This window comes from Ambystoma mexicanum, chromosome 10, assembly GCF_040938575.1.
Source record: "Ambystoma mexicanum isolate Mex_15411 chromosome 10, UKY_AmexF1_1, whole genome shotgun sequence".
Taxonomy (NCBI): Eukaryota; Metazoa; Chordata; class Amphibia; order Caudata; family Ambystomatidae; genus Ambystoma; species Ambystoma mexicanum.
The window spans coordinates 1,563,110,555-1,563,125,474 of NC_090932.1; the positions used below are offsets into that span (position 1 = coordinate 1,563,110,555).

At 48.5% G+C, this 14,920-nt stretch overlaps 1 protein-coding gene across 1 annotated transcript in view; it reads left to right on the forward strand.

The window, feature by feature from the left end:
* The window catches only part of ADORA2A (adenosine A2a receptor), a 146,522-nt gene that overhangs the window by 93,897 nt on the left and 37,705 nt on the right, over nt 1-14,920 (forward strand). The window contains exon 2 of the mRNA XM_069619862.1: nt 1-823. Within this exon, the coding sequence (XP_069475963.1) occupies nt 474-823 (350 nt within the window). The 5' untranslated portion in view covers nt 1-473. The remainder of the gene's footprint in view (nt 824-14,920) is intronic.

Below are 14,920 nucleotides of genomic sequence, written 5' to 3' on the forward strand. Positions count from 1 at the left end.
GAAGCCTGCATGGGAAGTCCTCTGAAACGCGGAACATCTGGAGACTCTTGAATCCAGCTGCCGGTCACGACGGAGGGAGGATCCTACTGCACACGTTGGGGTAAAAGACGTTGGAGCAGATCGCAAAATCCTTGGAAGTCTTGAAGCCGCTCGTTTTCGGATCCGTATCTGGGGCCACCCTTATCGACCACACCTTCCGTATTTGCACCTGTCCTTCTTTCCCCTAAAGTTAGTTGGAGCTTTGGTTGTGTTGAGAAAGCCTGTGTCAGGATCTTTGATTTCAATCAGTGTCTTGGATATCCCTATTACCTCCGATTAAGGAAATGTGTTGATCGAGGGAACAGTCATCGTCTTGTTGTGGCATCATCTCCCTCTAGCAGGATAAGATTTATAAGCGCAACAGTGGATCACGCTGCCGATATGGACGGTGTGCTTTCTACCCATGTTCTTATGTCAACCTGGCCGCTCTCACCATGGTAACGGACGAGGATGGGAATTTGACCTGGAACCTGATCTATATCGTGCTGGAGCTGCTCATCGCTGTGTTGGCCGTCCTGGGCAACGTGTTGGTCTGTTGGGCTGTCTGGCTGAACAGCAACCTGCAGAACGCCACCAACTACTTTGTGGTGTCGCTGGCTGTGGCGGATATTGCTGTGGGTGTGCTGGCCATCCCCTTTGCCATCACGATCAGCACAGGCTTCTGCGCGGCGTTCCACGGTTGCCTTTTCATCGCCTGCTTCGTCCTGGTGCTGACGCAGAGCTCCATCTTCAGCCTCTTGGCCATAGCGATGGACCGCTACATCGCCATCCGGATCCCACTCAGGTGAGGAAACCGGGCAGGGGGGTGGGATTGAAGAGCAGAGGTGCATGAAGATGTGGGGGCAGGCACACTGCACAGTAGTAGAAGGTCATAGGGTACATTGGGATATGTCCAAGGGTGGAGTAAAGAAATGGGTAGTTGAGTCACGCTGTAATGGTGTAGGGGTGGTGGTTCACAGGGTTGATCACCACCCTTCCAAATGCACACATCCACACGCAGACACACTCACACACACACTCTTCTGCATATCTTTGGAGTTTCCCAGGATATCGAAGTTAGAAATAGAACACTAGGTGGTCATTATGACTTGGTCTGAAAATGGTGTTCAGCTTTTGTTCCAAGGGTTGGAACAGCTGGTAACAGCACAGCGGCCCAAGTTAAAGGCACGATCGAAGTGAGGGCGTTTCACGAGGACCTCAGGATGTTACCACCCATTCCAGCCGGTGCTTAACACTGTTAGCACCCGTCCCAGGTGGGGTTGCAGGAAAGTATTTTCTTTCCGTGAACAGGGCGCCTCACGGAGTCCAATTCAGGGAAAGAAAATACTATACAAAGATGGCCACCATGGAATCGGAAGGCAGAGCTCCGTATGGAGGCCCTCATCCCTTTCCATGGCAGCCAAACAGAACAAGGAGAGAAGCTGCAGGAGCTGCAGTGGCGGTTGCAGCCGCTGCCGCAGCAAACAGGTAAGTGGGGTTTTAGGGGTGGGGGTCAAAATGACTGCAGTGCCGGTGGGGGAAGATGGTAGGCTGGGGAGCCGGCGATAAGGCGGCTTCGCACGTGGCCTAGATCGGGAGTATCAGCCTGCATTTCTAGCCTCCTGATTGGCCGGCTCCCACCCACAGGGTGCTAATTGTGTTTCTTAAGAACAGTAAATGGGGGCAACCTTAACTGCTTAATACATGTCCGTTCACATCCCTGAAAAGCTCTATCAATTGCAGAGGGTATGGGTGATTATGATGTCCTATCTGCACCTGCGTGCATTGCGGGCTCCAAACATTTATAGCTTTTAAAACCTCTGCTTGTTACGGTGTTCTTTTAGCAGTCGGCCATTCATCAGGTAGCTTAGAGACACACTGGGGGCTTTCTTTGAAGATTGGGGAAATGGATAATGGCCAGCACCAGAGTATCTAGTTTATTGTTAATAAAGGAAGTTGGGCAAGAGAATTCCAGGCCTTAAAAGGCTTCCATTCTCTGTTCGATCCACCTCAAAACCTTTTTACCTTCATGAGAAACTGAAACCTGCACAAACGCTAGAGAAGGTGGCCAGTATCTTCTTCGCATTCCACTGTGCAATCTAACATGCACAGAAAAGCAAGCATTTACCCAGAGGGCACCCAGACCATGGAACTCCCTACCACTTCACATGCACACTGCACCCTCCATCACCACTTTCAGAATTTCCCACGTGTAATCCAGCCCCTCCACCTCCCCTGCTGCCGCTTGTCTATCCTAATCTTCCCAGCCTGAACACATTTTGTAACTTCTGTTTCCCCTCCCACCTTTTGTAATCTTGAACCTTGTAAGGGGCTCTGGAGTAGCAGCAACTCTGGAAAAAATAAATGAAATCAAATCATAAAATACGACTTTGGCCAAGTCTCCAATAGCGGTGCTTGTAAAAGTAGTAAGACTCGGTGGTAGTCGAGACTTTGGGCCTGATTCATGGATTATTTGCGCCAAGAAAATGGGATTTGTGCGCCATTTTGCCCGCAAATCCCCATTAGTTAAACAGGGATTTGTGTCCTCCAATTTTGCTCCATCTCCCAGCCTTTCATCTTCATTAGGGACACGTTCCCGCCATACCATCTATTAGGAGACTGTTATTAGGTTTCCGGTTCCTTTGTAGATGTTAGCGGCAGCTGTCCCTGAAGGTCTTTCTTCGGGCCTTTGGCTGGGATCATTTATTTTGGTATATGAAGGGCAGCAAAGGGCATGATGATTTTTGGGGGATTTGATATGGAGATGAGTCAACTTGCTTCTGCTGTAAATCAGGACATGGGCTGTTCTATCTGAGTGGTTGGTGTGGGGGGGGTGTCAGCGGAACATTTCATGTAGGACATCCCGGGGGTGTCCACCGTTTCGTGTGATTCCTTTAGAAAGAAGAGACACGGTCTACCTGTTTGTGAGGAATTCCTGAGCGGTTTTGTTTGTTTTACCGTCAAGTCAGAGGTGTAAATCGCCAATGATTGCTATTTGGTCAGACTTAGTTTGAAAGTTATTGAGTAAGATGGGGGATTCTTTCATGAAGGGGGTATAATAGCCTAGTGGGTGATTGGTAAGTAGAAATGTGATATGCATGTCAGTACCGAAGAGGGATTTGATGATGAAGTCTTCGATGGCATGGTCCAGGGGTTTTGGCATGGTGGTTCATTTAACAGATTTAGTCTAAATAAATGCTCGGCCAATGCATTTGTTCTGTGTTCAGCAGGGATGTTTACTCCATCTGGGATTGGCATGGGGAGGACATTGGTGCAATTACTAGCAAACCATGCGTCCATAATCACCAGAAAGGGACAAGTTGTGAGCGTCGGCTGTGCTCTTCTTGACTGACCTAATATGTCGAATTTCTAGCATTATTATAATGGTTCCAATCAGAAAAACCTCACTAGAGCTTTTCTCGGAGGTAGGGGGGTTGAACTGTACCTCAAGAAGTTTCATTGACCTTGTTTGGGGTTTTACATTGTTCATACTAACTAAATTGATAGGGGATTAGTTAATTGAATCTTAATAAAGGCCTGATATCAGAATAAAAGAAAATACTATGTAATAAAACTATTAAAAAAACCAAATAAAAATAAATTTGAAAAGTGGTTAAAGGATTGAGACCCAGGGGTTGTCTCTTTTATATAACTATGAGTCTCACCTCCATACGCTGTGAACCATTCCAGGCGATTCCAACCCCTATTATTTAAGTGAGATTGAGTTTCAGTATGAGGGCTTGGTGCCTGCCTCAGCCCTCTGAACTCAAACACAAATCCTGCTCACGTGTGTGTCCTGTTCTCCTGCACACTGTGGTGCATGTACTTCCTTCCACCTTTGTGCAAGCCTCCAGAGAAGGTTCCATGCCTCTGAAACCAGGAAATCCTTACACTGACTACGGTTTCAAACAGCACTTTATTTAAACTGCCCCGATACGACTACACATGCCAAAATGGCCTGCCCCCTTTTTCTTGTTCATATCATTTTTCTGTACCATCTCCCATCCTGAGAAACACCAACAAACACCTTCTTCTTAATCCCCCTTTTAATTTATTTCACCAAAGGATGTAGATGTTTACCAGTCTAGTCCACCTTGGTTTGGAATGCCTTACCCATCCAAGGCATTGCCAACCCCTCTCGTACATCATTTTGCCATCAATTGAAAAACGTGCTGTTCTAGATCTGTTGGGGGCTGCCAGTGACTAGGGACCCCCAAGGGTTGGAGCTGCACTATATGAGTGTAACCATACATATAGAGCTGGACCTATACCTGCCTCCAGAACCCTGTTCAGTAAAGGACGGACATTCTGGCTCCGCTAGGGTACAGCTCAATGGACCCCTTTGAACTTTGAGAACACATTCTGCTAATATTGTAAATGAGTGTGGACTGCTGACATGATCTCCATGTTTTCAGCTGCTTTATTCCAAGCAGATCAACATGCTGTTCCGAAAGTGGTGCAAGGGCACCCATTTCAGATGACGGACCCTGAAATTTGTGTCAATTGTCAATCCAGACCTCGATAGGCTTATAATGGGCCTGGCCTGACACCGTTCTCTGAGACATTGTGCAGAAGACTATTGTGCTGGATGGTGAGCACTCTCACCAGGAAGTAGCACTGTGGGCATGTCAAATTGTGGATCTCCACTCTCAGGTGTCTTAATAAATCACTGGGAATTCTGGGAACACCTTGAACTTCCAAGCTCAGTGTCAATTACACTCTTGCATAACACAACAATCACCCACAATGTACAGGATAGGATTACATTTGTTGTTGCCAATCTAAGGAGAAGCGCTTTCATTTGGGCCACACCAATTATTCAAAATAGCCATTTTGTGTTGAAAGTTCAGTAGGTGAAATGTATTGATCCGAGGCCTCTCTTTCAGTTGCATTTTGGGAATGGGGTACGATGAGCCTGCTCGGTGGTGTAGCTGCGTGGGTCAGTCATGTTCAACCTGTCCTGGAAGAATTTATATAGGAAATTCTCTAATGTCAGTTTCTTCAGAATTTTCAGGGACACCAACCAGTCGCAAGTTATTGCGGAGTGACCCATTTTCGTGGTCTTTGACTTTTGCCCCTAACCGCTGGACCTCCCTGATGAGTGCATCAACATCGCTCTTTGTGGCTTCATGGTTGTCCTTGAGCACACCTAAGGGCCACACCAATTATTCAACAAGGAAATCCATCAAGAGTCAAAGACAGGTGTACAGAAATATGATGTTCGGTCAAAAGGAACAGGGTTGTTGGGCATAAAGTGTTGTCCCAGATTACAGAATTACTTGCCAAATAACTAATGCTGTACCTTTTCCAGTGAGATTCCGGACATTTTGAACTTTGACTTTGAAGCTAGAAAGTGAGCTATACTTCTTTAATGTGCATACACTGTTTCTGATCGATCATTGGACCAAGGGTACTCTCCCTTCACAAAGAGTTGTTGAGGGTTGTGTGTTGTGAGGGTTATCAGGTTCCTTACTTGACTGCAGAGCAAAGAAAGGCAGGCACTTGAGGAACTAGATTTCTAAATAAGCATTTAAAAAAAGCCTTTGGGGGCTGATTCATGGAATTAAGTGTGCCGAAAAACGGGCTTTATGCGCCATTCTGCCCGCTAATCCATGTTTCACAAATGGGGATTTGCGAGCAGAGTGGCGCACAAGGCCCGTTTTTCGGTGCACATAATTCCACGAATCAGCCCCGTGGTGTTTGCTAAGAGAACCACCAAGAGGCAGCTATGGGACGTGTGAGGGGGTTGCCATGGGGTTCAATTGTGAGCGAGGTTGTGTAGGAATTGGTTATCGGGACAGGATTGCTCAGAAGATGGAAGGATGAAGGATCACTCGGGGGGGGGGGGTTGTCAAGTTGCTTGAATAAAGCATGTGGGCGCATAAGGCTTTTAGAATAGTCTGTTGGCATTGAACCGTTAGGTATAGGATGTGGCCATGGATTCGCTTGATACATGGATAAGGGTCAGTATTAGCTTGTCTAACTCCAGGCCTCGATATCCGGATCCATGTTGGATTTTGAAAATACCCCTCATTAATATTCATGAGATAAATATGCATACAATGATTCTAAATGTATGCACATTTTTCTGAGCGAATATTAATGAGGGGTATCCTGAAAACCCAGCAGGTTTCAGGCCCTCGAGGCCTGGAGTTGGACAACCGTGGACCCTAGGCATGCATTTCTATTTCTAGGAAGGGTTCTCGTTCACCTTAAGCTGGGTACTGAGCCCCAATGGTCCGTAAAGGCTAACACCACTAGAGTACTGAGTCACAGTGTGGCCTCGAGGCAACTTGTAATATTGTAATGAATAACAGTCCACAATGAATGCAGCAGAGTGTTGAGCGCTTCCTTAGTGTGAGCTGGAGATCAGAATTACTTTGGCGCTCAGACTCAGTGGGGGCTGGAGGTCACAGTTGCTAGTTGTCTCTTTTACAAAGACGAATGAGGACTGCAGCCATTAAGGTGCTGACATCATGCAGTCTCCTGCACCCCAAGATATTGCTCCCAGGAGGTCAAGACGTGCTGAGACAGTGGAATCAGAGCCTTACACACAACAGGGAATCCTCAAACTGAATCCCGCCCTTAACCGAGTGGATGGTCCATGTCACAAAGCGGACCCACATTTAAAACAGTGTGTCCGTGGGTTAAGAGGTAGTAGAGGGGCCCGATGAGGTTCCTTCCATGCACTGGTGCCCCCTCTGGTTTCTATGGCAGTCTCAGCCATGCTATCGATTTTACATGCATGGATAGTTACAGAATTGCAGAGTGCATTGACCTGGCTAGAGGTTTGCGGCGTATGAAACAGCTTACCAAAGAAGGGCATTGTGCAGGGAAAAACCACGGTCTCCAGTGTGCTAGGCCCCAGTCTCTGGTGCGCTGAGGCGTCTCTAGTGTGCTGAGTCACAGTGAGGTCTGGAGGCAACCGTCTCCAGTGGGCTGAATCACAGTGAGTTCTGAGGCAACCGTCTCTAGTGTGCTGGGTCACAGTGAGGTCTGGAGGCAACCGTCTCTAGTGTGCTGAGTCACAGTGAGGTGGGGAGGCAGCCGTCTCTAGTGGGCTGAGTCACGGTGAGGTCTGAGGAACCGTCTCTAGTGTGCTGAGTCACAGTGAGGTCTGGAGGACACCCTCTCGAGTGTGCTAGTTCACACTGAGGCATGGAGGCAACCCTCTGTAGTGTACTGAGGCACCGTGAGGTCTCGAGTAAACTGTCTATAGTGTGCTTTTTCACATTGAGGTCTGGAGGCAAAGGTCTCTAGTTTTCTGAGTCACAGTGAGGTCTGGAGGGAAGCGTCTCTAGTGTGCCTAGTGATAGTGATGTTTGGAGGCAACTGTCTCTAGTGTGCTGAGTCACAGTGTGCTCTGGAGGCAAATGTCATTAGTGTGCTAAGTCACAGTGAGGTTTGGAGGCAACCGTCTCCAGTTTGCTGAGTTATAGTGAATTCTGGATGCAACCGCCTCTGGTGTGCAAATTCGCAATGAGGTCTGGATTTAACCGTCTCTAGTGTGCTGAGTCACAGTGAGGTCTGGAGGTAACCATCTCTAGTGTGCTGAGTCACAGTGAGGCGGGGAGGCAGCTGTCTCTAGTGTTCTGAGTCACAGTGAGGTCTGGAGGCAAATGTGTTTAGTTCGCTAAGTTACAGTGAGATTTGGAGGCAACCGTCTCTAGTGCGCTATGTCACAGTGAGGTCTGGAGTACATTGTCTCAAGTGTAATGAGTCACAGACCTGGAGGCAACCATCTCTAATGTGCTGAGTCACAGTGGGGTGTGGAGGAGACTGTCTCTAGTGTGCTAAGTCAAAATGGGGTTTGGAATAACCCTCTCTAGTGTGCTGACTCACAGTAAGTTCTTGAGGCAAAAGTCTCTAGTGTGCTGAGTCACAGTGAAAACTGGAGGGAAAAGTCTCCAGTGCCCCGAGTCACAGCGAGGTCTGGAGGCAACCGTCTCTAGTGTGCTGAGTCCCAGTGAGTTGTGAAGGCAACCGTCTCTAATGTGCTATGTCACAATGGGGTCTGGCGGAAACGGTGTTCTATGTCACTGTGAGGTCTGGAGTAAATTGTCTTTAGTGTGCTAGTTCACAGTGATGTCTGGAGGCAAACGTCTCTAGTGTGCTAAGTCACAATGAGGACTGGAGGCAACCAGGTCTAGTGTGCTGAGTCACAGTGAGGTCTGGAGGAAACCAGGTCTAGTGTGCTGAGTCACAGTGAGGTCTGGAGGCGACCTTCTCTAGTGTGAAATGTCACAGTGAAGTCTTATGGCAACAGCCTCGGGTGTGCTGAGTGACAGTGAAGGCTGCAGGCAACCGTCTCTACTGTGCTATGTCACAGTGAGGTCTGGAGGCAACCGTCTCTAGTGTGCTTGTTCACAGTGAGGTATGGAGGCAACTGTCTCTAGTCTACTAAGTCACAGTGAGGTCTGAAGGCACACGTCTTTAGTGTGCTAAGTTACATTGAGGGTTGGAGGCAACCATCTCTAGTGTGCTGAGTCACACTGAAAACTGTAGCGAACAGTCTCTAGTCTGCTGAGTCACAGTAAGGTCTGGAGGCAACCATCCTTGAAGAGGTGAGTCTTGAGTTATTTTCTGAATTGTAGGAGCATCGGGGTGAGCCGGAGTTCCATAGTCTTGGGGCGTAGGCAGAGAAGGCTTGTTTTCTGGTCCTTTCCTTTGTGTAGTGGCAGATTTCAAGTCTGCACGTGTCCTGGTTTCTGGTGGTGCGCTGTCCACCGGAGATGCAGAGTTTCTCCACGAGGTAGCTGGGTGACTTGAAGCCATCTGTCTTATAGATGATGCCGCAAGACTTGAAGGGGATTTGTGCATGCAGTGGGAGCCAGTGAAGGTTGATGAGGGCTGGGGTGATGTGGTTGTATCTGCGTAGACCCCTGATGAAGCGTGCAGACTTGTGTAGGACACTTATCAGGGGCACAAGGGAGGATGACGGGAAACCTTTGAGGAGGGCACTGCCCCCATCCAGGTGGGATAGGACCAGTGCTTGAACGGTGGAACTAAAGCTGTCCAAAGGGGGGAGGAAGGGCTTGCCTTCCTGCAGGAGGGAGAATTCATACCAAGCTGTGTGAGTTTTCGTAGCTATGTGTGTCTTGAAGGAGAGGTGCTTGTCGATGTGGAACCCGAGGGACTTGGCGCAAGAGGTGACCTCAGGTGTGAAGCCCTCAGAGTTCATGGCTGATAGCCAGGTCTGTATGTCTGGTTGTTCGTTGTTGTTGGTGAAGAGTAGGAATTTGGTCTTGGATGGGTTGGGTTGAGCTTCAAGTTTGCACTGGACATCCAAGACAAGTGTCTAGTGTGCAGAGTCACAATCCGTTCTAGAGGCCACAGTCTCTAGTGTGCTTAGTTACAGTGACTGATGGAGGGCACAATCGTTATTGTTCCAATTCACAGTGATGGCCATGCCACACATTCACTAGTGTTCTGGGTCACAGTGATGGCTGGAGGCCATAGATCCTAGTGTGGTGAGTCACAGCGAGGTCTGGAGGTCATAGTCTCCAGAGTGCTGAATCACTGTGAGATCTGTAGGGCACAGCGTCTAGAGTACTGAGTCACAGTAAGAATTAAATGGTGACCATGTAACAGTTACAATGAAATGCCTCAGTCACTAGTGTGCTGAGTCGCAGTGAGGGCTGGAGGTCACAACCTCTAGTGTGTTGAGTAACAGTGAGGCTTGAGGGGACTATCACTACTGCACAGACTCACACAGAGGGCTGGAGGGTACAGTCTCTACTGTCCTAAATCACTGTGAGGGCTGGAGAACACAATCACTTGGGCAATGTATCACAGTCAGCGCTACAGGCCACTACTGCTGGTGTACTGAATCACACTAAGAGCTAAATGGTGCAAACACTTGTGGTCTGAGCCACTGCGACGTCTGGCGGCTGCAGGTGTGATTGTGCCTAGTAGTTACAAGACCTCTGCCCACAATCACTAGTGTGCCGCATGGCAGTGATAGTTAGAAGCCTCAGTCACTAGTGTGCTGAGTCACAATGAAGGGTGGAGGCAGACAGTACTGTAGTGCATATTGTAGAAGTGAGGGCTGGAGGCTTCAAGTGATAGTGTGCTGAGGTATGCTGAGGGCTGGGGTCTGGAACCCATGTGCATGTACTGGGTTCTCTATAGCGCTTCCCAAGATGGAAGGCACCAAAGCACTGAGCTACAAGTGCATCCAGTAACTATCTATACTATTAAAGATTCAGTGTGAAGGGTATGCTGTGAGGAGGGGCTACAGGGCGGGAGTGAAGGGTGGCCCCACTCAGGGTCGCTGTGGTTCTGCAGATTCTCTGTCTGTGAAAGGTTCCTTGAGGGGAGACTGGGTCTTCAGTACCTTTCCCTCTTGCCATCTTCTCCAATGAAAGAGGAATCACAGGTGCTCCCAGACCAGACCAGAAAACAAGCCTTCTCTGTCTACGCCCCAAGACAATGGAACTTCCTTCCTGTCGGCATCAGACTCGCCCTCACACTACTACAATTCAGAAAAGAACTCAAGACCCACCTCTTCAAGGAGTCTCTCCTCCTCAACCCCATGGCGATCACATCACCCCCCACGACACCTGACTTGCTTGACGCAGCCGCACCCTCTCCTGCCTGCCACCCGGTACAGCTGTACCCCCACCTCTCTGTACCCTACACCCGCTGTATAACTGTTCTATTGTATACCGCTGTAAAGAGCTCCGTTGTGTATCTGTATTGTTGTATACCACTGTAAAGAGCTCAGTTGTGTATCTGTATTGTTGTATACCGCTGTAAAGCGCTGCATTGTGTATCTGTATTGTTGTATACCGCTGTAAAGCGCTCCGTTGTGTATCTGTATTGTTTTATACCGCTGTAAAGCGCTCTGCTGCTTCTCGAAGCTAGGTCCGTGCTCAATAAATACAATAATAATAATGATAATAATAATTACCCGCTCCCCCCAGAGGTCCCTAAAGGGACCAACACATTAAGCATCTCCGCCCACACAAAGCCTCCCTTTTCACTGCCACTGGTTACTGGATTTAGGAAGGCAATGCTGGCATAATTCTTTGTTTTTCTCTCTAGATTTCAGCGATTCAAATTATAGTCACTTACTTTAACTTACACGTACTACTCTTCTCACGTATATAAAGGGGAAAATATTCACCAAACAATGAAGCGCTCGCAGCACTTGAAGCCATGGAGCAAAACAACCTTTAGAAATAATAGCCAGTTTACAAGAGCTTAAACCACAGCAGGGAACTGCTTTCAAACCTAACAAGCACTGGCAAAGCCATCAGTTTTGGCTTTTGTGTAGGCATGGGATGGGCATTTGATAGGCATTTCCATAATGGCACTGCCTCTTGGCCATTAGATGGTCACATCTGGAAAATGGTGTGAGTACCTGGACGTTTGCTGTCATTGCCTGGAAAATGTCCAATACCTAGTCAGAAGCTAAAACTGTTGGTTTTGCAATTGGTTGTTTCTAACAGTTCTTCGGTTCAAGGAATGAATGCAAGGAAACACATATTCCTAACAAATCAATTGGCAGAAGGCACACTTGGTTAAGATGTTTGTATTGTACCAGTACCATATCATATTTACAGTTGCAATTAAGCCTTTAGCTTTCAGAAGATTGCTTAGAAATAATAGTTGTTGGCCTTTGTAGCACACAGTTTAATGTTACTGGTTGATGAAGCTAGCTCAAAGAGATCCCAGAAAGAGGTGTTTTGGATGGAGAGGGGCAGGTAGTGGGTGGGAATGACCTGGCCATGGGCAATCAATGGGTGGGTTAATAGCCAAACAACTGTGTGTCAGTCCTCACATGTCATCTGCCTCCTATCTGTACTCTGATGCAATGGTTTCAGCTTAGGGATGGCGCTTAACACCACAAACTGTGTGTCCCCCCTCACATCTCCCGCCTATGTGTACTCGGATGCAATAGTTTCAGCTTATAGATGGCGCTTAACACCACTGTGCTACACCTCACATCTCATCTCCCGCCTATCCGTACTCCAATGCAATAGTTTCAGTTTACAGATGGCGCCAAAGTACCACCTAATGGTCAAAACTAAAAACTGTGTATGCTCCCATTGCAGCTATATTTCTGTGAGTTCTTAACTAAGTCGCAGTGAGGGCAAGAGAGTGTGCTCACCAGTTTGCTTAACACAGCGATGGCAAAAGGGCGTGGTCAATAGCTTGCTTAACACAGTGATGGCAAGAGGGCTTGGTCACTAGTTTGCTTAACAGTGAGGGCATGAGGAAGTGGTCAATAGTTTGCTTAACAGTGAGGGGAAAAGGGGGTGGTCACTAGTTTGCTTAACACAGTGAGGGCAAGAGGGTGTGGTCACCAGTTTGCTTAGTTTGCTTAACACAGTGATGGCAAGAGGGCGTGGTCACTAGTTTGCTTAACACAGTGAGGGAAAGAGGGTGTGGTCACCAGTTTGCTTAACAGTGAGGGCAAGAGGGCGTGTTCACTAGTTTGCTTAACACAGGGATGGCAAGAGGGCGTGGTCACTAGTTTGCTTAACACAGTGAGGGCAAGAGGGTGTGGTCACCAGTTTGCTTAACAGTGAGGGCAAGAGGGCGTGGTCACTAGTTTGCTTAACACAGGGATGGCAAGAGGGCGTGGTCACTAGTTTGCTTAACACAGTGATGGCAAGAGGGTGTGGTCACTAGTTTGCTTAACACAGTGAGGGCAAGAGGGTGTGGTCACCAGTTTGCTTAACAGGGAGGGCAAGAGGGCGTGGTCATTAGTTTGCTTAACACAGTGATGGCAAGAGGGCGTGGTCACTAGTTTGCTTAACACAGTGAGGGCAAGAGGGTGTGGTCACCAGTTTGCTTAACAGTGAGGGCAAGAGGGCGTGGTCACTAGTTTGCTTAACACAGTGAGGGAAAGAGGGTGTGGTCACCAGTTTGCTTAACAGTGAGGGCAAGAGGGCGTGTTCACTAGTTTGCTTAACACAGGGATGGCAAGAGGGCGTGGTCACTAGTTTGCTTAACACAGTGAGGGCAAGAGGGTGTGGTCACCAGTTTGCTTAACAGTGAGGGCAAGAGGGCGTGGTCACTAGTTTGCTTAACACAGGGATGGCAAGAGGGCGTGGTCACTAGTTTGCTTAACACAGTGATGGCAAGAGGGTGTGGTCACTAGTTTGCTTAACACAGTGAGGGCAAGAGGGTGTGGTCACCAGTTTGCTTAACAGGGAGGGCAAGAGGGCGTGGTCATTAGTTTGCTTAACACAGTGATGGCAAGAGGGCGTGGTCACTAGTTTGCTTAACACAGTGAGGGCAAGAGGGTGTGGTCACCAGTTTGCTTAACAGTGAGGGCAAGAGGGCGTGGTCACTAGTTTGCTTAACACAGTGAGGGCAAAAGGGTGTGGTCACCAGTTTGCTTAACAGTGAGGGCAAGAGGGCGTGGTCACCAGTTTGCTTAACAGTGGGGGCAAGAGGGCGTGGTCACTGGTTTGCTTAATACAGGGATGGCAAGAGGGCGTGGTCACTAGTTTGCTTAACACAGTGATGGCAAGAGGGCGTGGTCACTAGTTTGCTTAACACAGTGAGGGCAAGAGGGTGTGGTCAATAGTTTGCTTAACAGTGAGGGCAAGGGGGTGTGGTCACCAGTTTGCTTAACAGTGAGGGCAAGGGAGTGTGGTCACTAGTTTGCTTATCAGTGAGGGCAAGAGGGAGTGGTGACTAGTTTGCTTAACACAGTGATGGCAAGAGGGCGTGGTCACTAGTTTGGTTAACACAGTGAGGGCAAGAGGATGTGGTCACCAGTTTGCTTAACAGTGAGGGCAAGAGGGCGTGGTCACCAGTTTGCTTAGCAGTGAGGGCGTGGTCACTAGTTTGCTTAACACAGTGATGGCAAGAGGGCGTGGTCACTAGTTTGGTTAACACAGTGAGGGCAAGAGGGTGTGGTCACCAGTTTGCTTAACAGTGAGGGCAAGAGGGCGTGGTCACTAGTTTGCTTAACAGTGAGGACAAGAGGGCGTGGCCACTAGTTTGCTTAACACAGTGATGGCAAGGGGTTGTGGTCACTAGTTTGCTTAACACAGTGATGGCAAGAGGGCGTGGTCACTAGTTTGCTTAACACAGTGAGGGCAAGAGGGCGTGGTCACCAGTTTGCTTAACAGTGAGGACAAGAGGGCATGGTCACTAGTTTGCTTAACACAGTGATGGCAAGAGGGCGTGGTCACTAGTTTGCTTAACACAGTGATGGCAAGAGGGCGTGGTCACTAGTTTGCTTATCAGTGAGGGCAAGAGGGAGTGATCACTAGTTTGCTTATCAGTGATGGCAAGAGGGCGTGGTCACTAGTTTGCTTATCAGTGAGGACAAGAGGGCGTGGTCACTAGTTTGCTTATCAGTGAGGGCAAGAGGGCATGGTCACTAGTTTGCTTATCAGTGAGGGCAAGGGAGTGTGGTCACTAGTTTGCTTATCAGTGAGGGCAAGGGAGTGTGGTCACTAGCTTGCTTATGAGTGAGGGCAAGAGGGCGTGGTCACTAGTTTGCTTATGAGTGATGGCAAGAGGGCGTGGTCACTAGTTTGCTTATCAGTGAGGGCAAGAGGGCGTGATCACTAGTTTGCTTATCAGTGATGGCAAGAGGGCGTGGTCACTAGTTTGCTTATCAGTGAGGACAAGAGGGCGTGGTCACTAGTTTGCTTATCAGTGAGGGCAAGAGGGCGTGGTCACTAGTTTGCTTATCAGTGAGGGCAAGGGAGTGTGGTAGGGAGTGTGGTCACTAGTTTGCTTTTCAGTGAGGGCAAGAGGGCGTGGTCACTAGTTTGCTTATCAGTGATGGTAAGAGGGTGTGGTCACTAGTTTGCTTATCAGTGAGGGCAAGGGAGTGTGGTCACTAGTTTGCTTATCAGTGAGGGCAAGGGAGTGTGGTCACTAGTTTGCTTATGAGTGAGGGCAAGAGGGCGTGGTCTCTAGTTTGCTT